Source organism: Lepidochelys kempii, chromosome 7 (assembly GCF_965140285.1).
Source record: "Lepidochelys kempii isolate rLepKem1 chromosome 7, rLepKem1.hap1, whole genome shotgun sequence".
Taxonomy (NCBI): Eukaryota; Metazoa; Chordata; order Testudines; family Cheloniidae; genus Lepidochelys; species Lepidochelys kempii.
The window spans coordinates 93,263,750-93,287,701 of NC_136386.1; the positions used below are offsets into that span (position 1 = coordinate 93,263,750).

General features: G+C 37.0%; 1 protein-coding gene across 3 annotated transcripts; it reads right to left on the reverse strand.

Moving 5' to 3' along the window:
* Positions 1 to 8,792: 8,792 nt before the first annotated feature.
* LGI1 (leucine rich glioma inactivated 1) lies at positions 8,793 to 23,382 on the reverse strand. 3 transcript variants are annotated; one of them, XM_073353857.2, is made up of 8 exons: positions 23,172 to 23,382; positions 22,376 to 22,447; positions 18,959 to 19,030; positions 18,792 to 18,863; positions 12,698 to 12,769; positions 10,638 to 10,807; positions 10,032 to 10,196; positions 8,793 to 9,947 (listed from the first exon to the last, which is right to left on the reverse strand). In XM_073353857.2, the coding sequence occupies exons 1-8, from the start codon at positions 23,267 to 23,269 to the stop codon at positions 9,130 to 9,132; spliced, it is 1,539 nt and encodes a 512-aa protein (XP_073209958.1). In that variant the 5' UTR covers positions 23,270 to 23,382; the 3' UTR covers positions 8,793 to 9,129. The 3 variants fall into 3 exon arrangements, with proteins under 3 accessions (XP_073209958.1, XP_073209957.1, XP_073209959.1); XM_073353856.1 differs by having other exon boundaries at positions 22,785 to 23,265; XM_073353858.1 differs by lacking the exon at positions 23,172 to 23,382 and adding an exon at positions 22,776 to 22,865.
* Positions 23,383 to 23,952: the final 570 nt, after the last annotated feature.

The following is a 23,952-nucleotide window of genomic DNA, read 5'->3' on the forward strand; positions in this document are numbered from 1 at the left end:
GATTATCATGCTGTCTGGTATGGTTCACAACTGAAAGTGCCAATCTCAGGTCAGACTGTTAAACAGCATCATAGTGATGTCTCCTGGTCACCAGAGTTGGTAGCTTCATAGATTCCAAGACCAGAATGGACGTGTTGTTCCTTGACTTTAGCAAAGCTTTTGACACTGTCTCCCACAGTATTCTTGCCAGCAAGTTAAAGAAGTATGGGCTGGGTGAATGGACTATAAGGTGGATAGAAAGCTGGCTAGATTGTCGGGCTCAACAGGTAGTGATCAATGGCTCCATGTCAAGTTGGCAGCCGGTATCAAGTGGAGTGCCCCAAGAGTCGGTCCTGGGGCTGGTTTTCTTCAATATCTTCATAAATGATCTGGAGGATGGTGTGGATTGCACCCTCAGCAAGTTTGCAGGTGACACTAAACTGGGAGGAGAGGTAGATATGCTGGAGGGTAGAGATAGGATACAGAGGGACCTAGACAAATTGGAGGACTGGGCCAAAAGAAATCTGATGAGGTTCAACAAGGACAAGTGCAGAGTCCTGTGCTTAGGACGGAAGAATCCAATGCACCGCTACAGACTAGGGACCGAATGGCTAGGCAGCAGTTCTGCAGAAAAGGACCTAGGGGTTACAGTGGACGAGAAGCTGGATATGAGTCAACAGTGTGCCCTTGTTGCCAAGAAGACCAATGGCATTTTGGGCTGTATAAGTAGGGGCATTGCCAGCAGATCAAGGGACGTGATCATTCCCCTCTGTTCGACACTGGTGAGGCCTCATCTGGAGTACTGTGTCCAGTTTTGGGCCCCACACTGCAAGAAGGATGTGGAAAAATTGGAAAGAGTCCAGCGGAGGGCAACAAAAATTATTAGGGGACTGGAACACATGAGCTATGTGGAAAGGCTGAGGGAACTGGGGATATTTAGTCTACGGAAGAGAAGAATGAGGGGGGATTTGATAACTGCTTTCAACTACCTGAAAGGGGGTTCCAAAGAGGAAGGCTCTAGACTCTTCTCAGTGGTAGCAGATGACAGAACAAGGAGTAATGGTCTCAAGTTGCAGTGGGGGAGATTTAGGTTGGATATTAAGAAAAACTTTTCCACTAGGAGGGTGGTGAAACACTGGAATGCGTTACCTAGGGAGGTGGTGGAATCTCCTTCCTTAGAAGTTTTTAAGGTCAGGCTTGACAAAGCCCTGGCTGGGATGATTTAATTGGGGATCGGCCCTGCTTTGAGCAGGGGGTTGGACTAGATGACCTCCTGAGGTCCCTTCCAACCCTGATATTCTATGATTATGGTCATCTAGTCTGACTTCCTATATAACATGTGCCATAAAACTTCCCCCCAAAATTCCTAGAGTAGATCTTTGAGAAAAACATCCAATCTTGATTTAAAAATTGCCAGTGATGGAGAATCCACCATGACCCTTGGTAAGTTGTTCCGAAGGTTAATTACCCTTATTAAAAACTTACTCCTTATTTCCATTCTGAATTTGTCTAGCTTCAATTTCTAGCCATTGGATCGTGTCAGCTCTTTCTCTGCTAGACTGAAGAGCACATTATCAAATATTTGTTCCCCAAGTAGGTAGTGATATTGTAATCAAATCACTCGTTAATGTTCTCTTTGTTAAGCTAAATAGATTGAACTCCAGGAGTTCAATCACAATAAGGCAATTTTATAATCCTTTAATCTTTCTCCTGGTTCTTCTCTGAACGCTCTGTAATTTATCAACATCCTTCTTGAAATGTGGACACTAGAAATTGGTACAGTATTTTAGCATTGGTTGCGCCAATGCTAAATATAGAGGTAAAATTAATCTCTCTATTGCTACTTGAAATTTCCTGTTTTCTATCACAACTCTCAAATTTTTTTCATTGCTTCCCAGGATAGAGTCCCCTATCCTGTTAGTATGGCGTGCAGTCTTTGTTCCTAGATGTATACCTTTACATTTAGCTATATTAAAATGAATATTGTTTGGTTACACCTAGTTTTCCAAACAATCCAGATCGCTCTGTGTCAATGACCTATTCTCTTCATTATTTACTACTCTCCCATTTTTTGTGTAATTGGCAAAGTTTATCACTGATGATTTTATTTTCTTCCAGGTTATTAATAAAAATATTCAAGAGTGTGGGGCCAAGAACTGATCCCAGCAAGACTCTAGCAACACACGTGCTTGTTGATTTTCTCTTTACAATTATATTTTGAGACTTATCAGCTAACCAGCTTTCAATCCATTTCATGTGTGCTATGTTAATTTTATATCATTCTAGTGTTTTAATGAAAATGTTTTGCTGTACCAAGTCAAATACCTTACAGAAGTCTATTACAGCAACACTATTATTTTTATCAACCAAACTTGTAATCTCATCAGAAAAAGATATGAAGTTAGTTTGACAGGGTCTGTTTTCCATACACCCATGTTGATTGGCATTAATTATATTTTCTGCCTTTAATTCTTTATTAATTTATTAACCATATCAGCCACTCCATTACCTTGCCCGGGATTGATGTCAGACTGACAAGGCTTAAATTACCTGGATCATCCCATTTACCCTTTTTTCAGTATTGGCACAATATTAGCATTCTTCCAGTCTTCTAGAACTTCCTAGAGCTCTAGCGACTTATTGAAAATCATCATTAACAGTCCAGCAAACTCCTCACCCATCTCTTCTAAAACTCTTGGATGTAAATTTATTTGGGCGAACTTATTTAAGAATGTCTAGCTTTAGTTTCTGCTGTTTAACATCCTTCTGAGATACTGGTAGTCCTACAGTGGGCAGACAAAGAAGTTCAGGCTCGACTGAGTGCTTGTCTACAGGGTGCTAGCACAACACACCAGAGGAGAGTGATTTGTAAAGTGCTGTAATGTGTTGAACTCTAAATGCCCCATGTAGACTCTGCTGGTGCATTTTAAAAGTACCTAGTTTTTGTTAACATAGGGACTACATTAATGTGAAGTACGTAGAGGATGGATGCAGGGTCTACACAGGGCAGTTAGCATGCAGCATGTTAGAATGCTTTACAAATCATACCCTTCTGGTATACTTTGCTGCACCAAGTAGGCAAGTCCTGCCTGCTCTTCACACACTTTGGAGATGTCACTTTAAATGCAAGCATGTGCAGTGTGCATAGATACTCACTAGAAATGGGAGATAAGTGGTAGATCAGACTGATTAACAACTGAGTGAATTAACAAGTCTATTTAATTTGGATTTGCTCCATTAATTATTATCTTTTTCTTCTGCAAGTGGCCAAGAAGGGAGGGTGAGGAATAGCTGGTGCTGTTTGCACAGGTCTCCTTGCCACAGAAAAATGGCAAAAGTTTAAGACTGTGTTGATGACAGCTATAGCCTACTTAGTCATTTCATTTTTCACTAGACTATGACCTTATTTGTTTATATATATGATTTGGGGAACAGGACCATGACCACCTCTCCTTTTGGATTCCTGTATTAGGTTTCAGGTTTTACCAGGTACTGATAGAAACCTGACTCTTCCTGTGTTCTGTGTCTTCTGATTCAAAAATCAAGAATTCCTAACTGTACACAATATAATGCCCTACAAGGGACATGTCAAGGAATGGGTGTGGATATAGCAGATAAGGTTTGTCAGGATTGTGTATCTTAGTGTTCTTAGTATTTCTCATATACTAGGTGATATTTTGGGTTTTCAGGGAAATTTTACTAGTGTGGGAATGTATTAAACAAGTGTAATGTTCGTTGCTACTAAGGAAAGCCTTTCCTTGAAATGCAGGAATAAAAGTCTTCTGGACTTTCACCAATGGACTAATTTTCTATCATGTGTTGGCTTTAGAATTCTAGATACAAATGGACATTTCTGTTTGTTCATGATGCTGTTCTCAGTAACGTCCAAAACAGTCCAAGGACTTTTGTTATTTCTGTGGCTTAAATAGTCTTTATTTTCCATTAAATATTAATACAATAAATTGTAATGGACATAAATACACACTTAAACATTTAGCTTCAACTAGGAACATATCAAAGCATATTACACATTAACTGTGATAATTATTTTCCATCCCCAAATATACTTGGATTTATGGTAGTTATCAACCATTCATAGAAAAGGGCAAGCAATAAGAAAAAAGAAAAATAAAGAAAATTCTAATTAAAAGGTAATAGAATACAGATAGAAGTGACATGCAAATACAGTCTCTTGTTTCCATTTATACATTTAATTTTCTTAGTGCAAGAAGACTCTCTTTCATCAGTGAATTTCTGTGGGAATAGTGAATAGTGGAATATCTTCTAGCTGAAAATTACTAGATTGAGAGGGTACTACGTTGTATCTTATTTCCCCTGCAATTCATGAAACTCACAAGTTTACATCACCTAAAGATAAATATTTATATGATGTAAATCAGTAATTTTGAAAGTATTTTTTTGTGTGTATATGTGTATGTATAGGTGTGTGGGTGTGTGTTTGTATATATGTATATCTAACTCCCAACACAAGAGAGGTTATTTGTGATTTGTATATTCCTTTGCAACTGTGCATCATTTTAAAATTTAAAGATAGTAACTAAGAGTTGTAGGTATACAATTACTGATGGAATTTTATTGTATGTCTTAGACATGAAAATGACATCAGCGGTATCAATGATCAACAGTTATGTAAGAAAATTGATCTCTAGGTGCATCCATTAATAATCTTCAATATTCCTTATCTTCTGAAGTACATTTGGTACTTGCCTACTGTATGTCAGCCATTTCTGTTATGGAGCTCAATAAACAATTAAACCGCAGACCACACCAAGCAGCCTGAAATAACACCTTATGTTGGAAGAAGAAGTAGTTACATTTTTTTAAGCAAGCCTCAGGGAAATAGTGTAAACACAGCTCCATATTTTTGCACAGAACTCCTACTGACCGCAATAGGAATTCCATACAAGGGTTCATAAAGACAGTTAAAGTGCCCTGTCTCTTGAAGTTGGGAATATACATCATAGAAAGCTGCCTACTGAACCTCTACTCCGCTGCACTTTAAGGATTGCTTAACTGTCCTGAGTTCTGTGCTACAAGTACCCCATTCTGTATGTGGTGCAATGAAATGCTGTCTCTGTACAGTAGCAAACCAAATATAGGGCCTGTGAAATCCAGTTTGACACAGATTAGTTATAGAAAATTCTTTCCCTAAGATTAACAGATTTAGGCTTGAGCTCTGTAACTCTTGTAACTTCTAGAAACTTGCATAGCATCTAAAATCTCCCAAATCACCAGTTCCTGATTAAAGGTAACATTTCTTAAAGGGATTATCAAATCAGTAACACAACTACACAGCATATTAGATTGGTACCCAATACCATCTTAAACTATACCTCATGTAGTTTTCTAATTACTGTGTACTGCAATTTAGGTGTGTCACTGGTATCCTTGCTCTAATTCCTCTAAACATAGGGGAAACAGTAAATTCCCAGAGGCCCTTCATATTTTTCCAGGAAGTGCTAACTTGAGAATACAGTTACGTCACTACAGCACTGAGAATGTAGCTGGCTGGTTTTGCAATTTAATTCCCTGAAATGTGGCCTTCTAATGGCACAGCTCTGGGGATTGATCACAATGTCTGAGTGGATAATGCTACATTATCTGCCAAAAAAACTGAGTAGCAGATGTATAGATGTCCATTTCTACTTGAATTCAGCTACCACCATCTTCACTAGACTATAGCATAACTTGTTAAAGTAACATTGATTTTTCTGACTTTTAAAATCAAACAATATTTTAGTTTAAGGTAGAAAACCTTGTGTTTAAGTGTAGAAGATAACAGAGAGAACCTACACTTCAAAATGAATGTATTTCTTCATTCTTAAAGATTGCTTTTCAACTATATTTGTCAATCCTCCTAGTGGTGTGAAAGAAGAGAATGTGACTGAGGCTTTAATCCTGCAAGCTGCTCTGTGTGAGTGAACCCTTGCTTCTTTGGGCTCCATGTGTGTGCACAATGGGCCACCCATGCAGAGAAACTTGCAGAATTAGTTTGTGTGATTTAAATAAGACACTCATATCGTGAAACTCATGTTTGCCAGTCAGAGTCTTCAAAAATTTGTAAACATTACAAATTCAGTACATAAATGTATACACTCCCATATTTTAAATATGGGAATTAAAATATAAGGCCACATGACTCCCTGTGGATCTCTAAACTAATACCTATACTTCCTGAAATATATTCATTTAAAGTCACTCCATGAAATAGCACTTCTTAAAATACACTGGCTAAATCTGCAACTGGTATAATTCCACTGAAGTCAATGGAGTCGTGACATAGATTAATTTGGCTCAGGGTTTCTAGAATTGACACTGTTGTTGACCTGTCAGCACTACTCAAGTATTAGTAATGTCATTCTTAGAATTCAACTTTTTCCAGTGCCATAAAGGCTAAATCAAAATAGCCCTCACTCAGCTGTGTGCAAGGTGAATCTTGGCCAACTTTTTGGAAGTGGCGCTACTTGTACTAAGATTGTTCCTTTTGCAGTCCACAAAATGTGGAAAAACTCGAATACATTAAAGTAATTATTTCAGTATCATTCTTTGGAGAAACTTTCCACACAACAAAATGTCAATACTTTGGCATTTATCAGGAATCAGTTTGATGCTAGGAATATTCCATGTAAAGCATTACAGGAATTCACATTTTAAAATGTTACAGACATTCCTGATGATGGGCACATTATTGCAAGGTATCGAACAACAGCTGAAAAATCAGGAAATAAATTTTGCATGTCTGAGCCTGAAAACAAGAATATAGAAGTATTGATATTTAAGTTTATACATTAGAGATTAAAATGTACTGCGTCAACTTCTGCCATCAGCTACATTCATAGATTCTAAGGCTAGAAGGGACCATTGTTATCATCTAGTCTGACTTTTTGTATAACACAGGCCATAGAAATCCCCCAAAATAATTCCTGGAGCATATATTTAGAAAAACATCCAATCTTAATTTTAAAATGGTCAGTGATAGAGAATTCACCATTACCTTTGGTTAGTTGTTCCAATGGTTACTCTCCCCAATAAAAAAAGTATGTCTTATTTCCAGTCTGAATTTGTCTAGTTTCAACTTCCAGCACTGGATCATGTTATACCTTTCTCTGCCAGATCTGAAGAGCCCATTATTAAATATTTGTCCCCCATGTGGATACTTATAGACTGTAATCAAGTCACCCCTTAATCTTCTCTTTTTTAAGCTAAATAGATTGAGCTCCTTAAGTCTATCACTATAAGGCATGTTTTCCAATCCTTTCCTGTGGCTCTTCCCTGAACCCTCTCCAATTTAACAACATCTTTCTTGAATTGTGTGCATCAGAACTGGGCACAGTATTCCAGCATCGGTCGTACCTATGCGAATACAGAGGTAAAATAGCCTCTCTGCTCCGACTCAAGATTCCCCAGCTTATGCATCCCAGGATCACATCAGCTTTTTTGGCCACAGCATCATACGGGGAGATCCTGTTCAGCTGATTATCCATTCATAAAAGCCAAAGTCAGTAGGGTTTTGCATGGGATTAATACCAATGAGAGTTAAGTATTTACATGTAAGGTAGGGATATATAAGGCCAGAGGCCAGGAATTGCTAGAGCAGTTTCATACAGCTTTTCCAGTGCAAAACTGCCCTAAAACTTGCAGATATGGTTCCTGGAGGATCTCTTCAGTTTGGTGGGATCCTTGGATGGAATAAGGCCACTGTAATGGGTGTAGCTGGGGGAAAAGGGGTGTGGCTGGTGCGCCTTTATGCTCCAGTGATCTCCAATTGCCAGAATGGCTCCTTTACTGTGGGAATAGCCCAAAGGGGAATGGCCTGGTATAGTTTGGCCTAACATTGGGGGACTTAAAACCATGTTTGTATTCCTTTCCTGAGTTGTACCAAATGCTCTTCAAAAATAGGATCTGGACATTAGTGTCTCAGATTCTACACATAATGTAATCTTTTGTGTAAATATATCATCTGTGATCTTTTAATAGATTTTGAGGTCAAATTCAGAGCTGGTATAATTTAAGAGCAGATGAGTAACTTAGGTGGAATTGCACCTGCTTACACATGCTTTTGAGTTTGTCCTGTTACATTTAAAACTTCCCGATTCTAGACAATATCTTTTACTGATCTTTAGTGCAGGAGAGCAGAAAAATGTCTTCAGTTAACCACATTCAGAGGAATAGAGAAACTTGTTGAAGATTAAATAATTGCAAAAACACTAAAAAGACTTGACAGCAATTAAAATTACAAAGGCATCCATGCAAATGATGTGTTAAACTTCAGATATAGAAAAGATGTTAACTGAAAAATAAGATGTGCTCCTAGCTTTCTTTTATTGTACAGAACAATGTTGTCACATCTGACACGACCTGTTCTGTGCTGCTCCAGCAGGAGTAGCAGATAGGCCTTGACAACAAGACTTTATTCTTTTGATTACTCCATATGTTGTTCAAAAATTAAGAATTCCCAAACTGTACACAATATAAAGCCCCATCCTGAAATTAGATCCATACTCATGTCAGTGTGAGTCCCATTTAAGCAAGTGGAGCTCCACATGAATGCAAGTGTCTGTCTGCATTGGACCAATTATAGAGTTGGGATGTAATGCTGTATCTTTATCATGTGGTTGTGATTACATGTATAAACCACTTGTGCTTTATTGTTGTGGCTTATAATATTAAAAGAAACATGTAACAAAAACACTGCCATGTACAACACACCTTGTTGTTTATTATATATGTGTATAATATATACACAAATAAAAATTATCACCTGTAAATAATCATATTTGGAATGTGAAAGACAGAAAATGTAAACATTTTATTTGGCAGTTGTTGTCAAACAGGTGAATAAATAAATGGAAAAGTACATCTTAATACTTTTAGCAACAGATGCAGTTGCACGCATATTTACATATTGTGGATGCAAAGAACAGTTAATTTAATTTCTTTTTGTTAAAAAATGCAACTTCCAACACCACTAGACTTGACAATTAAAGATGAAGATACTAGTAATACTTTGTTCTAGCAATCTCAACTTTTAAAGGCATTCATCTGGAAGTAGGATAAGAGTCATCATGCATTTAGTTCATTTTGTCCACTTACGGTAGAAAGTCTGATGTAATCTCAGAATTATGAGTGTCATGCACTTAAGTCAACTATGACATGTTTATAAATTAATGTAGTTCCCTTAAAACTTGAAGCAAAGAGAAAATTGCGTTTATCAATGGAAACGTGTGTGAAAGATCTTGGTGCCTGTATGTTTAATTCTTGAAACTTCACAAATTTTGCTTTTTCAGTATCCCAATAATAGACTTGAGTAAAAGAATAATCACTTCCAAGAATGGCATATTGATAACTGTTTATCTGAAGAGGCTGGAATACCATTGACCCTCGGGATGGCATTCTTTGTAAATCCAGAAATGCTGAACCTCCCCATTTCATTACTTTGGAATCACCAATAAATCTTGTTAAACAAATGTACACATCCTCTTTCACTCTGAAGTGTTTCACTGCATACACATCCTCCATATCTTGGATATCGAGACGCTTAACAAATTCAGTTGTTCCTTTGTTCCATTGGTATATTACAGGTCTTTGGGAACTACTAGACAGAATTAAATGAGGTTTGCCTGCTATTTCAAGATACTCCACATCAGTATCTCTGTACCACGCATGCAGAGACTGATGGGAGTAAAATCCGTTTCCATTCCATTTGTAAACCGTGGTAAAGCCAGCTTTTGAACTGTCTGCAACAACAAAATACCAGTTTTCTGCTATCCTGAAAGTTTCAATGTCATTGGGTTTTCGGATTTTAAGAATTTCGATATCTTGAATTTTTATAAACTTATTAGCAAAAATATCTCTTTTGTAAATATGGGAGCCTCCAAAGAGCTGGGCAACAATGACATACAGCTGAGTCTCAATAATTATGGGTTTACACACAACAGTTGAAGTACCTACAAAAAGAAAGATAAAGGACAAAGTTAGCACTGCCTTTGAGATCAGGTAATGTAATGTTATTTGGCATGCATTATTCATACCTGTAATGTTGTCATAATTCCTGAAAGACCCTTCTACATGGTCCCATTCAAGAAAGATGCATTTTCCAGTAAAAGGTTGGGCAATAACCACATGCTCATCATTCATGTAGGAGAAAGTATCTACTGACAGAGACTGATATGGCAGGGATTCATAAACAGCAAATTCTGCAAAAGCACACATAACATTTGATAACTAAAGGTAGCATTTCTTTCCATATGTATTTTTTCACCATATTAAAATAATGTCTTGTTAATTGATACTCATTTATTTTTAAAGAATACATTTAATAAGTAGTCTAGTTTTCCTGCTAATAAGACAGAATTTTAAAGGCTGCTTATTCTTTCTGAACTGAAAAAGAAGGTTACCTGTTACAGTTATAGGTCCCAATTCTGCAATTATTACATAGGCAAATCTCCTATTAAAGTCTGAGTAAAGACTAGTAATAGATGCACAAAATGGTTTCTGTATCAGGCCTGAATCCACAAGGAATTCCTGTTGACTCAGTGAGAGGTCCATAGGCAGACTGCTTGCAGAATTGCACCCTTAATTAGAAAATATAGCCTTGATTTTAAAGTAATGAGGTGAAATAATTTGGAACACATTACCTGTAATAATACAATCAAATTCCTTTGGTGATAGGCTATTGATTTTACGTTTCTTATATTCTGGTGGACTTTCGCAATAAATGTCTTCAACTGTTGCATTGGTGCTGCCCAGCCATTCCACTAACCATTTCAGTTTGCAGTCACAATTAAATGTGTTCCCTCTAAGATCCCTGTAAAAATATAAACCACACACTGACATTGATCAATTAGCTGTTGTTTTCCACAACATCACAAGACTAAAATAACAAGGACTTTTATAAAATGACTATATTCTTGCTTTCTCTTATGAGAATGCTGGACTTTCCTGAATTAATTTGTCCTGAACCAATTAAAAAAAACCCAAACAAACAAAAACAACACAACAGTTTGTTAAAACTACTTGCAAAAACTTAAATAGTTTCAATTATACTAAGGAAATCAAGACAAGCTTAGGTTGGGAATCAGTGGAAGTATCTGCTCTTCCGTATTTTACTTATAATCCTAAATTTACAGGTACTTAAATTCCTGTCCAACTTTTTGGCCCAAATCTTGTTTTTTTTGTTTCTCATTGTTTAGCATTTCCTCACTAGGACATTCTAGATGACACAGGGACAATTACTGTGACATGATAGATTAATTTAGTGATCAGTGGACAGTTCCTCAGCTTTACCCCTATTTCTGCTCTTCTTCATTTAAACACACTCATTTAGGGTCATAAGGGATATAACCTGAATTCCCTTTGGGTCAAACTATGGCCTTTGAAAGATACTGAGTGCCTCTTATAAAATGCTGACACCCTCAGCTCACATTATGTAGGAGGTTTCAGAGTAGCAGCCGTGTTCGTCTGTATTCGCAAAAGGAAGAGGAGTACTTGTGGCACCTTAGAGACTAACAAATTTATTTGAGCATAAGCTTTTGTGAGCTACACCTCACTTCATTGGATGCATTCAGTGTAGGAGGTGTCAAATGCCTTGCAGGACTGGGTGCCCTGTGAAGAGCACTGGGTATGTGGGGAACTGTAGTGGTTGACTGGTGGTGTTCTGAGGCATTCTATAAACACTTGGCAGACTCCAGAAGAAGGCCTCAGGGAGTACTGGAGGGTGTGGATGAAGAACTATATTGGGGTATTGCAGAACTGCTGCTAACAGAAGCAATACAAAACTCTGTGGTGCCTGTTGTCAGATTCTAGAAGGCATGCAGGGGAGAGGGAAGCAGCCTGATCACTTGGCTATGCCCTAAATAGCCCTGGAGTGCCATTGGGCCAGCTCCAGGACTTACTGGTGCAGGGAACATTAGGTATCTACTGAGTCTAACTTCTATGTGTACTGGGGGAGCCAGAATTTTGCACATTGTCTCTAATGGGACTCTTCCAGTGGAATGACTGCAAGATCTGGTCCAAGCATATATTTCAAAAATATATTTTGTACTTTTACAAATGTTTAAGATACTTTGGTTTACAAATTTAAAATTTAAAACTAGTTTACGTTTTGTTTTGGTTGCAGTTTGAGTTAGCCAGGTATAAAGTACTTGTACTGAGATTTTAAATGGTCATTGTGTTTAAAGATAGCCTCCTGTTAGATTATATTGGAAACATGAAATGTTCTCATTCTCATCAAGTATCCTTCTCCCTGCTTTCACATCGTGTCCTGTTTGCATTACAAAGGATGTCTTTTTCTTATTTCAATGGCCATATTTAAGTGTCATATTATTGGGATTATGACCATACAGAATTCTTATTTTATTTTATTATATATATAATCTTATCTGGGAAATATTATACAATATTGACAGCATTAAACATAAATCAAATCCACCCTTGCTTCTGCCACCTTCACCCACCAATGTGATAGGATTCCTCCACTGTCTACTGGCCTGAATGTCCACCGGGTCATAGGAGCGTCCTGTTACTAGGTCTATCTTGTATATTTTACATCATGAAAGAAGTTAAAAGAGAGGTGAAAATTCATATACCCAAAATTCCAAATCAAGTACTTTACAATGTCTTGCAGTCATCACCAATAGGCAATGGCCTGTTTTTTCTAACCATAGTGTCTGAAAATAAGAAATTGCTGATTTCTTACACGTTTGTTAAGGAATCCAGCCCTTTGAATATGTCTTTTGGAAGTGTTTGGAGATTATTGTTTGCAAGGCTCCTGTAAAAGAAAATATGTCAGCTCATCAGATAATACATTTCTACAAAATGCAATATTGTTTTTTATGGTAAAGAACAATAATGTACTTCAATCCTTAGTTATACAAGATTACTTTAAAGAATATCTCATTTACCTTGTGACTCTTTCTTCTGCTAAGATATATTCACACTTCCTATTGCTCTCTTGCTTTTCAACATTCTTGTATCATTTACAGTACTTCACTCAGGGTAGTAGAAAATGTGATCATCTCTAGTATTTTGCCAACACCATTATTTTAAAATGATTAGCCATGACTGGACACACAAATGTCTTCCCTTCTGGACATGTGTGTTGTTATAATATTGTAATGTCCTGCCTCCATGTCCACTTTCTAGGAACCACAATCTATCTTAAACACTGAATCCACGATACTGTAGCTAGCTCTCATTGGCTCATGGTTTCTGAAAATATCCAGTAACTAACATTTTTGGGAGTCAATAAGTTTATAAAGCAGAAATTGGAGGTCAACACTGAGTTAAGCCTAAAAGATTTCTTGCTTGGGTTATTAAGGGATAAAAAGTTATCTTACCAGCAAATAATAACAATACTATGTCTTTGATTTTCAAGAAAACTATTTTAAACTAAGAGAGTACCCAACAGTTTCAACTGGTAAAGTGGACAGAAGATGTGAATATACTTTTAAAATAGTTAATTCATTTTTTCCAGCAGGTACACCTGTGTAAGCCCATGGATGATGCAAGGTTTTCACAAGTATCACTCAGGGCATAACTAGAAGAGAATATGGTTGTGTGTGTGTGAGTCAGTGCCTAATTTGGTCAGCAAAATTTTTATCACTGGTGAGGATGCATGAAAAGGAAAGAAGCTGGCATGATTTTCAGATTCCAGTTGGAATTTGTGGCACTGGGCATTAGAAATAAAAACTATTTTTACTTGTAAATTGTACACATCTGACAAGGAGGCATTTAGATACAATAGCTCTGATTGAGAAAAGTACTTAACCACATGTTTAAGGTTAAAACTTAAAGGTTAGTGTTTTTGTGTGTGAGTAATGTGCCCTCTCTGGCGCCATTTACATTTAGACCATATTTGGTTTACTGCAACTAATTTATAAACTCAAACTTGCCAGACATTTATGCATTTGCTTAACTTTATGCATGTGAGTAATTTGATATTAGTCAATGGAACTACTCACATATCTAAAGTTAAGCACATGTATAAACATGCAGGATCCCAGCCTTACGTAATCTTTATCACCGAATTATACCAAGCAGAGCACAATAATGGATACAGAGCTACTAAAAGTTCATGATTTTAGTGGGAATCAGATTAACAGAAAAAAATCCAGATTTATACATTGAGCCGATTCTTGGATGAAAGGTTGGCACTTTATATCTTCCATTATTAGAAAACATGCCATAAGATTTTATTATGTAACCTCTAGATGGTGCTCTTAGTGGTACCTGTGCAGAAAACACTTAGTTGGAAAGGATGGATGCTAATGAGGGAGTAAATATTCAGTCCTGTGTAATTATGTGTGAAGGCCCATATTTTAAATCTCAGAATGACATTTTGCTTTTCTGAAAAACTTCAAAGATGCCATCCAAATTACATCTTGTTCATGGAAATAATTTTCTATGCTAAAATATTCTGCAATTTAGGGTTATGGCATTAAATGAGTCAAAAGTGCAATTATACCGCTCCTATGCTTTTAAAAAAATATTCCACTCTTCAAAATGAATTGTCTTGAATAGGTATACTAGATGTGACTACACTACAGTGAGGACACATTCCAATTATTAGAGTTATTTGCATAAATGTAAAACCCAGATGTTTGGGTAATTTTACTGGAATACAGAAATTCACTTGTGAAAAGGAAATGGGCGGAGTATACAGAACAAAGGTCATATTCTGCCATCACTTCATGGAACTCATCAGTATGCATAATTACCACGAATATCTTTGACGTATTTTACATGACAATAGTATTCTGCTCTTCCTCAAGTGGAGTGTGACTCAGAGAATCTACTTGTTATGCTAGGTAAGTGTATATAGACACATTCTAGGAAAGGACAAGGATGTACAAACAAGGATTAAAGTGGTCACACTGAGTAGTTTATGGGCCTGCTTCTGTAGGTATTCTACCTGCAAAACTCTGCTGTGACAACTGGGCCTATAACTTTTTGCCTGTTTGGGAATCATCCATGAAAAGTAAGTCAAATTATTTTCAAAAAATAATGTTATAAACTGGTGCAAGAAAATCAGACAGAGAGACTGAATGAGTCCAGACACGAAAATGCAGGTCTGGAAATTAATGAACGAAAATTGGTGTGTCGAATATTAGCCCTAATTGGTGGGCAAAATAATGAGGGGATAAACTATATTGCCCACATTCCAACCCCTTTTGGGGGAGGAGGTGTCTTTAAAATACTTTGAAAACTCTCATCTTGACTTGACTGAATGTTTCTAATCTCATCTTCCCTGACCCTAAGACAGAAGGAGCAGACCTGACCAAAGGATTTTCTTTCCGAGAGGAAGTTCATCAGGCCTTGCTCTTGTTTAAGCTCTCTCACCTATTCACTGGATCCTGAAATCAATTGAACTGCATGCATCAGCACAGTGAGATGATGGTTTATCCAGCCCTGCCCTGTCTAAGGAAAAAAGCACCAACCCAGATGACGTCCTTGACCAGACTGTGAGCCTGGGACCACAGCAATAGTTGTTGTGGCCGACATGCGAGTGTAAAGCATCCATTCATAACAGAATACTGGTTCCAAGGACATCAACAAAAGCTATATTTCCCCCACCTTTTCTATCTTGTCTCTTCTCCACAGAAGTAAATACCCTTCATACATCAGGACTGAGAGTAAAATTAACCCTTTCCTTTTCATCACAGAAAGGTTGTTGGTATAAGGGACTGATATTTTACCTCCAAAAGAAGAAAAATTTTAATAGCTTTTGATTAAGTTTGTTTTGCATAATTACTCAATTTCATTGAAGTGTAAATATTTCTTGTTCTTTCTTGTGTTTTAATCAATATATTTCCTGCTTTAGAATGAGTGCCTTTGGGTGTTTGCCAGAGAAACTAAGCAAACCAGGGTCTCTGTAGAAACCCCTTCCCACTCGCCAAATCTTTGTAACACTGTTTCAGTGTTGGGCAGTGAAAGAGTTTATAACACCTTTTAACTCTTTTGGCCCTTGAGCTCAATACAACGTTTATTGGTGCTGTGACTCAGATTTCAAAGGGTTATACAAATGTGGCAATTGGCTTCCTTGGCAAGCAACTGAATGTTTTCATAATTGGCTTTGGGAAGTAAAAGGTCATTAAAAAGATTAGGAGCACAAAGCACAAGAAACTGCATCTGTTTCACTCTGATTAATGTTTCAGGATTTTATTTTGATTTTGTTTCAGACACTTTATCATAGTGCCTTGTTTTAATTGTGTTTCAACTTTTATTTTTTCCTTTTCGTCTCATGATCTGTGATTTTTAATTTTCCTTTTTGATTTTAACCAAATATGGTTGAATTCTGTTTGTTTTTCCTGAGGTCAGTAAATACTTGTAAGTTAAAATGTTTTCCAAAAAGACCCCTCAAAAGAGCAAAGTTAGTAATAGAACTTATTTTATTACTGCAAAAGCCCAGGAAAATATGAATCTTTTTCCTCAAGTGAAACCCCTTCACATGTTTCTAGTAGTTTTAGTTCTGCAGAGGCTGTTCTACATGAATTAACTATCATAAAGGAAGATGGGGTAATCCACCCACAATTCCCTTTGTGGGTCCTTAAAGAACGAGACTTCTTGGAGAAACATTGGCTTCTGGAGCGGGCTTCACCATCATGACTGGCACCCCTACCATCTCCTGGGACCCAGTCCTTCTTCAACCTAATCCTGAGAGATGCCCTGATCAGACCGGGCCAAAAAAAAAAAAGTACCCTGATAAAATTGCCACTTCTACCAGCTCCAGCTGAATCCCAAACGCCCTGGGATGAAATAGGATCAGCTTTTAACAACAGCAACAACAACAGCTCTAACACATCTCAATTAACTTCTTCTGTTTCCCCCAGAAGGACAGTTATTACCATCTTTGATACCATCTAAGAGACTGTCAGACAAGGGGGATTTTCCTTCTAAAACCTCTCTCCAGTAAAAGGAACAAAGAACGTCGTTAAAATGAAAACCTTATTTAATATTTACATTTCAAATGCTTTACCTGGTTTTCTTTCTTTTCTTTATCTTTAATACAAAGTTTAAAGGATTTTTAATGATGCGCTTGCCATGGTTTTAAGCAGGCTGAGGTCTCTGTATACCAAACCCTGAATCTTGTTTAACACTGTTCAATGTTTGACAATGCCTGGGTTATGTTAACACCATTAGCCCATATATTCCATCTAATACAACTCCCATTGTATTGAAGATTAGCTTTGCATGTGAAGAAACTGCATGATATATAAACTCATCTCCCAAGATTGTGTATGCAACCACATGCAGACAATAGCTGTTCAAAATACTGTCTCATCTCCTGCATATGCTTTCCCTTAGAAAACTATTGAGGGGTCCCTTTAAGCGAGCACAACAGTTAAGACATGATGTTATTTTTAAATTGTGTCCTTTGCAGAATAGGGACTGTATCTTCCTCTGTGTTGGGAAAACACCTGCACACTGATAGCAGCAGGCACATAATAAATAAATAAATAAAATAAATAATTTAATAAGTTAATAAATAAAATAATTTGTGTGTGTAAAGCTATTCATGTTCATAAATGTTTGCAGTTTACGGGCCCTTCAGGTTATCAACAATCTTATCCCATTCTCTGTCTTTTTTTTAACTACGCCATAATTATACCTGTAGACAGATATTTATGTATATACCACACATCTTAGTTTCTCTCTCTCTCTCTCTCTCTCTCTCTCTTTCTATTGTCCCAGTCCTAAAAATGTTTATGCATGCAAATAACTTTACGCATGTGAATAGTCACAGTGAATTCAGTTTACACCAGCTAAGGACCTGGTCTATAGTATCCTATGATGCATTTGTTATATGATGCAGAATTAGGTGAAATTTAATTAATTATATTTGTGCATTCACCATATGTAGGTGAAATTGTGCTTTCCCCTGCATCTGACCATATATGAAACAAAAAGCCAAATGACCCTGTACTTCTCTTAGAAGCTATTATGTTGAGGACAAAAGGTCAGAATACACTCCCCCGCATATGACAAATACACCAAGATATATGCCTGTGTGAATGCAAACGATCAGAGTAGGGAATTCATACATATGTTAGGCACACCCCACACATTTTAGACAATTAATGTTATTTAGACTTTATAGACAGCAAAATCTCCATAACAAAGCCTCATTTTCTTAGAATATTTTTGGTATATTTTTCTATATAGAAAAGGTAACTGCTATATTTTGAAAGGAAGTTCATTCAATTTTTTATAAACAATTAATTTGATATGGATACATATGGTGTGTAAAAACTGACTGAAAATGCCACACACCTTTTGATTAAACATGACAGTAGCTTAGCTTTGATAAATCAGACCCTGCAAATACTGTACATACATTTGCAACTAAATGTTACAGGTGTCAGTATCCTGTCCTGGGCTCACATGCTTTCAGTTTCTACTTCTATATTTTTGTTTCTTGATTTAGCTTGAAATTGGAACTTTTCTTAGTTTAGCTGATTGTCTTTCTAAAACTATTCTTGAACAGCAAGATCATAATCCTGTTCTTGCTCCTCGGATTAGTGCGTGAAAGAGAAAAGGGGAAGCAGCCAAGTGGACCGTTTTTGCATCATTCTTCCTGTACAGGGCTGGATAGACATGACCTGGCTGAGAAGCTTTTTTTGTTGGTTTTTTTTTTTTTGCCATTTCTGGTCTGCATAATATGGATATTGACATTGTTTAAGCAACAAACGTCAATGATTATATAATATCAAATGCTAAATTAAACCACACGATGGTTCAGTTACTAAATTAAATACACTCTATTAAGTAATACATGAAAACACTTTACTTACAGGTGAATTAAAGATTTCAGTCCTCGAAAAGTATTTCTTGAAATTGACTTAATGCTGTTGTTCTCTATGAACCTGTAATGGGTCACAAATTCATTTTGGTTAAAGCAATGCCTGTAACTTGGAAATCCCACCTGGTCCATAATTCTAGAAATATTTTGTTCACTCACAAATATTCTAGATGAGGAAGGCCCATGAAAGCATCATCGCTAATAACATCAAAAGAGTTTGATGTAAATAACCTGCATAAAGAAATACAAAATAAACTGTTAGATTTTTATACTTTTTAGCGCATGATCCAGAAGTCCCCATGCAGACCAAACTCTCACTGACCACATCAAAGGTTTTGTCTGTGTAAGGGTTGCAGGATAATATGGCTAATGTGCACTGCCCATATATGGCATAGTATAGTGCAGTTGTTCTCAACCTGTGGCCTGTGGGTTGCTAGCGGCATAATCAGCACACAGCTGTGGCCCATGTGACATCCTCAGGGCCATACAGGTAATATATGTACTGTGTGGATGTGGCCCACATAATACATAGAGAGCTGCCTATGCAGCCCACAGTGGTAAATAGGTTGAGAACCACTGACCCTAGGGAGCAGCAAAACTGGTTTGCTTTCTAGACTAAGGACTAGATCCTCAGCTGAGCTAAACTGATGTAGCTCCATCTGAGTACAGTAGGACTTAAGCACATGCTTATCAGGCCAATCAGCTACCTATGCAAGCTCCATGAAACTAATGGGACTGCACAAGTATTACTAAAGACATACCCAGAAGACAATGAGGTGCACAGGTATCTCTAAGGGCCTGAATTGCCCTGCAGAACCTTTGTTTCTGATGGTGATGTGGGAGAAGACCCTAGCTTGACATTCAGATTGCAGGATGAGTTTGCAGAGCTGGCAATTAGGAAAAAATCTTTTAACTTGTGAAAAGAGCACATTTGAGATATAATCAGCATGGACTCCCTTAAAGCCATTTTAACTTAGTGTTCAGAGTAGAACCATATTTTAAAATGGATTTTGCTTACCGGAGGTGGTTCACAGTGCAGGTTTCATTATGTATACATTATATTATATATGTATATATTTTTCTTTTTGTCTATCATATACTGCCACCACATTTACTTTTTCCTATAAAAATCTTTTAATCTTTCATAAAATTGATTAATGGTCTGTCCTATTTATAATTAATAGACAAGTTTGCTTTTGGTGATTTTAAATCAGTTTTGGATTCCACACCCCTAATATGCCAGGGGATTGTCCACGAAGATGAGTTTCACTTTCCTCAATGGAATTACAATCAGCTGGACTTCAAGGGAACATGGACTTATAGTGTAATATCCAGAGGCACTTAAAGATTCAAAATTACAAGGCATTAATTAATAATGAGTTAATTTATTCTTTGGAATCCTGCATTAAAAAATTTCAAGTTCAGTTATTTTCTAGCTCTGCTTCTATAGGTTATGCTTTCTCCAGTTAAAGAGTTTGACATAGATTTATAGGAATGGTTTTAAAAGGAAAGATTTTCTCACATGTATGTTTCAAAAGCTTGAGATCAAATCTTGCCATCAGACCCACATGGTAGATCTGCATCATAGCTTGTCTGCAATTCATATTTATTTATTTACTATTAACATAATTGTCTCAGGATACTTTTTATTTGATCACAATCTACCCTCTTTGTAGTATATAGGGATAGGATAGTATCCCTTTAAATAGTTTATGAGCCCTCTAGTCTAGTGGCATTGCTTATGTTCTGTGTTTTAGAAGCTGCTCGAACCCAACCAGGGCAGCAGGGTATATATGAAGTTAAGTTTTCCTTCCTTCCCCTTCTCCCAACTGTGAATGGGTTGAGGTTTTTTTGTTCCCAATCACAAAGTAAGCAATCTGGGGATAGTTTGTATTGTTTTAGCGTACTACTTGTCAAAACCCACAATGGAACAAAAACTGCTTTTGTAAGTTTGGAGATTATGTTGCAGCATTTTGTTAGCAATAACATGTGGTACATTGTGTGAGTGAAGCGAATGGTAGATCATGCAAATACAGCCTGCGGTATTTATTAAATATCATGTATTTATTTATTTATTACCCTAGGACCTAGTCATAGACAGGGACCCCTTTGTTCTAGGTGCAGTACAAACACAGCACAAAATGATGGCCCCTGCTCCAAGGAACTCCCAGTCTACTTCACTTAACCTATTCTATGGCCCATGCTAGACGTAGGATTGCTAAGTGCAGGTGGCGTGGCACAGCCAAGAGGGAGGGTTATGATGTCCTTTTCACTTTACTGACATACAAGCCACATAATACAAATACAGCCACTTCTTTTTCTCTCTGCTGGAAGGCCCCACTCAGAAGTCATGTGGGCTTTGTCCCTTTTGTGATCTGTGACCACTTTGGAAAATCTTGTAGGGAATAATGCACAATGGAACAGTATTCAGGTTTCCATAGTAACTACATTTACCTATTTACCCTGTATCCAAAATTGTACAGTATGCCTGCACCTCCTTATCAGCTCCACTTGAGGTAGAAAAGCACAGCTTGAGTCATGGCTTCAGCTACCAGAACACCAAGAGTTTAATGTAACAGCCTTAGTGCTCTAATACATCAAAATTTCACTTTGTAGCAAATCTACTACCCATGTGAAATCAGTCATATGCAGGTGTCCTATTTCATTTTTGAACAGACTGAAAAAAGTCTCTTGTCAGATTTCCGAAACAAATTTGGATACATCTCAAACTGATAGCAAACCCAGTGCAAACAGTTCAGGTTTATACCTCCTATATCTTTGTACAGCTAGTGATTATATAATCACTCTTCCAGTTTTCTAGAAAGCTATTTCTCTGGAGAATCTGTAAAATTTTACACACAAATGAATCTAAACATCTAACAATATTCCAGTGCTCTGTTCAGTGCACACACTGTCATAGTGTTTGATTTTGTAATGATTTTGTAATGACTGCTTAAGAATTTACAGTTTTCATCAATCTCACTACTTTAGAGAATGCAAAATAACAAATGATGGGCCAAATCCAGTCCCTACCCAGGCAAAACTCCTATTGAGGTGTCAACACTTCTACTGAAATTAATGGTAGTTTTGCCTGAGTAAGGACTTCAGGATTCATCCCATTGAAATTAAGGGCCTGATCCTGAGATATCCTAAACATCTCATCAATGGGGATCAGGCCCTAAGATTGCAGAAAAGAAACAGGCACAGTTCTTGTAATGCTCAGACTCCTTCAGTAACATCCATTAGAGTACAATACATAAGAGGATAGCACATCTGTCATCACAGAAAGCAATCTTCAGAATTTAATCTATTCCAACTAATACTGACAGCAAATAATAATAATTAATAATTAATAAAACCCCAAACAAGTACATGCAGTTTAACACCCCTACCCCATTAAACATATGCCATCTTTCAAAATTACCTTTACTTCAAAGTCTAACTGTTTATGTATTTTGATGTGTAATGGAGCCACCCTTGCTATTTCTTATAAAGTGGGTATTCAGACCCTTACTATATTGTTTATGGATATATATGTTTCATAACAAATAATCATATGATATAAATATTTCTCACAGAAGCTGCAGAGACGGTGTGAGCAAAAAACTCCCTTCTGGGATTTTAGTAAAAGCAGATCTCACAAAGGATCTGGAAAGAAGGGGGAAAAAATTGTGTTAATGAGATCTCAAATATTCATCATTACAACACTGAGCTGTGAATTACAATATAATTTCTTTACATAGCTACTGTTAATTAACAATAAAAACAAATCTGTTATAGTTTTCACATAATGCAGAAAAAGGCAGAAAAAGGTACATGTATAGAGGAAGGAGATGTAACACACATTTTAACATTCTATCTGATGATTTTGAATGCGGAAGGTATATTCCCTACTGCAAGCATCGTTCAGTCTGCGCTGAAAACACCAAACATAATAGTTAATTTTAAATAATAAATTAAATAACCAAATGCTTACAGCCCTTACAGTGAGATAACATCAGGCGGAACGCTGGTTGGAATAGATCTGGCATTTTCACATAAAGCATTATCTTTGGTACAAGTACACCAGGCAGGACATTTTGGCTTCACTGATTTCTTCCCTTCAGTCAGCAAAAGCATACAAAAAAGGCATAGGAAATAAGCAATTCTTCTAAAGGGTCTGCTGGCATTTCCCATTCTTTTGATCGGCTCTGGTTCCAGCCAGTTGAAAGAATATCCCAAAACATGAACAGGGCTTCTTTATTCAGTCACTGGATGTCTTTCTATAAGGCCAAGTCAATATTTGTCTCTCCTTTTCCAACCCTTTTCCCTTTCCCTCTGTATCTGTTATTGAAGATAAAAACCTGCAGCTGATCTCTGTGTTTCTACTCACTCAGGCAACGTACTGCTCAGAGAAGGGACCTGCGAGGTGCTGTAAGATGGGGAAAATCCAACCAGCTGTAGGGAGGGGAAAAAAAAAAAGACTTGCATCACCACAAAAACAGTGAGCACAACACAGCATTAGACTGCAAGTTGATGTAACTGAGAAAATACACTGCTTTCTGTTTTCATAGGGAGGCCCTTCCTTGTTACCAAAAATAGTACAGCATTATGTTTTGCTGGTGGGTGGGTGAGTGGGTGTGGGGTGGAATGTGCGTGTATGGGGAGAAACAGTCATCTTTTTCTGGATCCTTATAGCCTCATAAACCTTTGGGAATTGTGCTTTACATATTACAAGCGACAGGAGAAGTAAAAAAGCCAGTACCCCCTGGAAAATGAAATTGAGTGAAACCATCAAAAGCATTGCTACAAAAGCTGTTAGATTAATTTATATCCTTGGCCTTTATTGCTCGTTTGCATCGCTGAAAAACAAAAAGGCACACATGGAAAATATTACTGAGGATGAGAGAATGCCTACAACTGTAATTTCTAAACAAAATATTCTACCATGCAAAGCTTTTTCCACACTGCATTTTTTAAAGAACACACTTACCTGTCTCACATGTCTGCTAAATATGATGCATCCCTGAATGTTCAAAATAAACCGTATTCAATAAAGTCCAATTTAGAAATGTATTTGGTTGCCTGATTTGATCATTTTTAGAAGAAAAGGGGAAAGCTGGCTGTTTAAAGCATCTAGATACATTACAACTACAATGAAGAAAGGATCTTAT

What these genes read in the sequence shown, in the direction of transcription:
- LGI1 (XM_073353856.1), bottom strand. Translation starts at nt 22,975, where the DNA reads ATGGGAAATGCCAGCAGACCCTTTAGAAGAATTGCTTATTTCCTATGC. An exon ending in CTTCCTCATCTAGAATATTT is followed by an intron (nt 18,864 to 18,958) that starts GTGAGTGAACAA and finishes GACCCATTACAG; the next exon opens with GTTCATAGAGAACAACAGCA. An exon ending in CTGAAATCTTTAATTCACCT is followed by an intron (nt 12,770 to 18,791) that starts GTAAGTAAAGTG and finishes TTTCTTTTACAG; the next exon opens with GAGCCTTGCAAACAATAATC.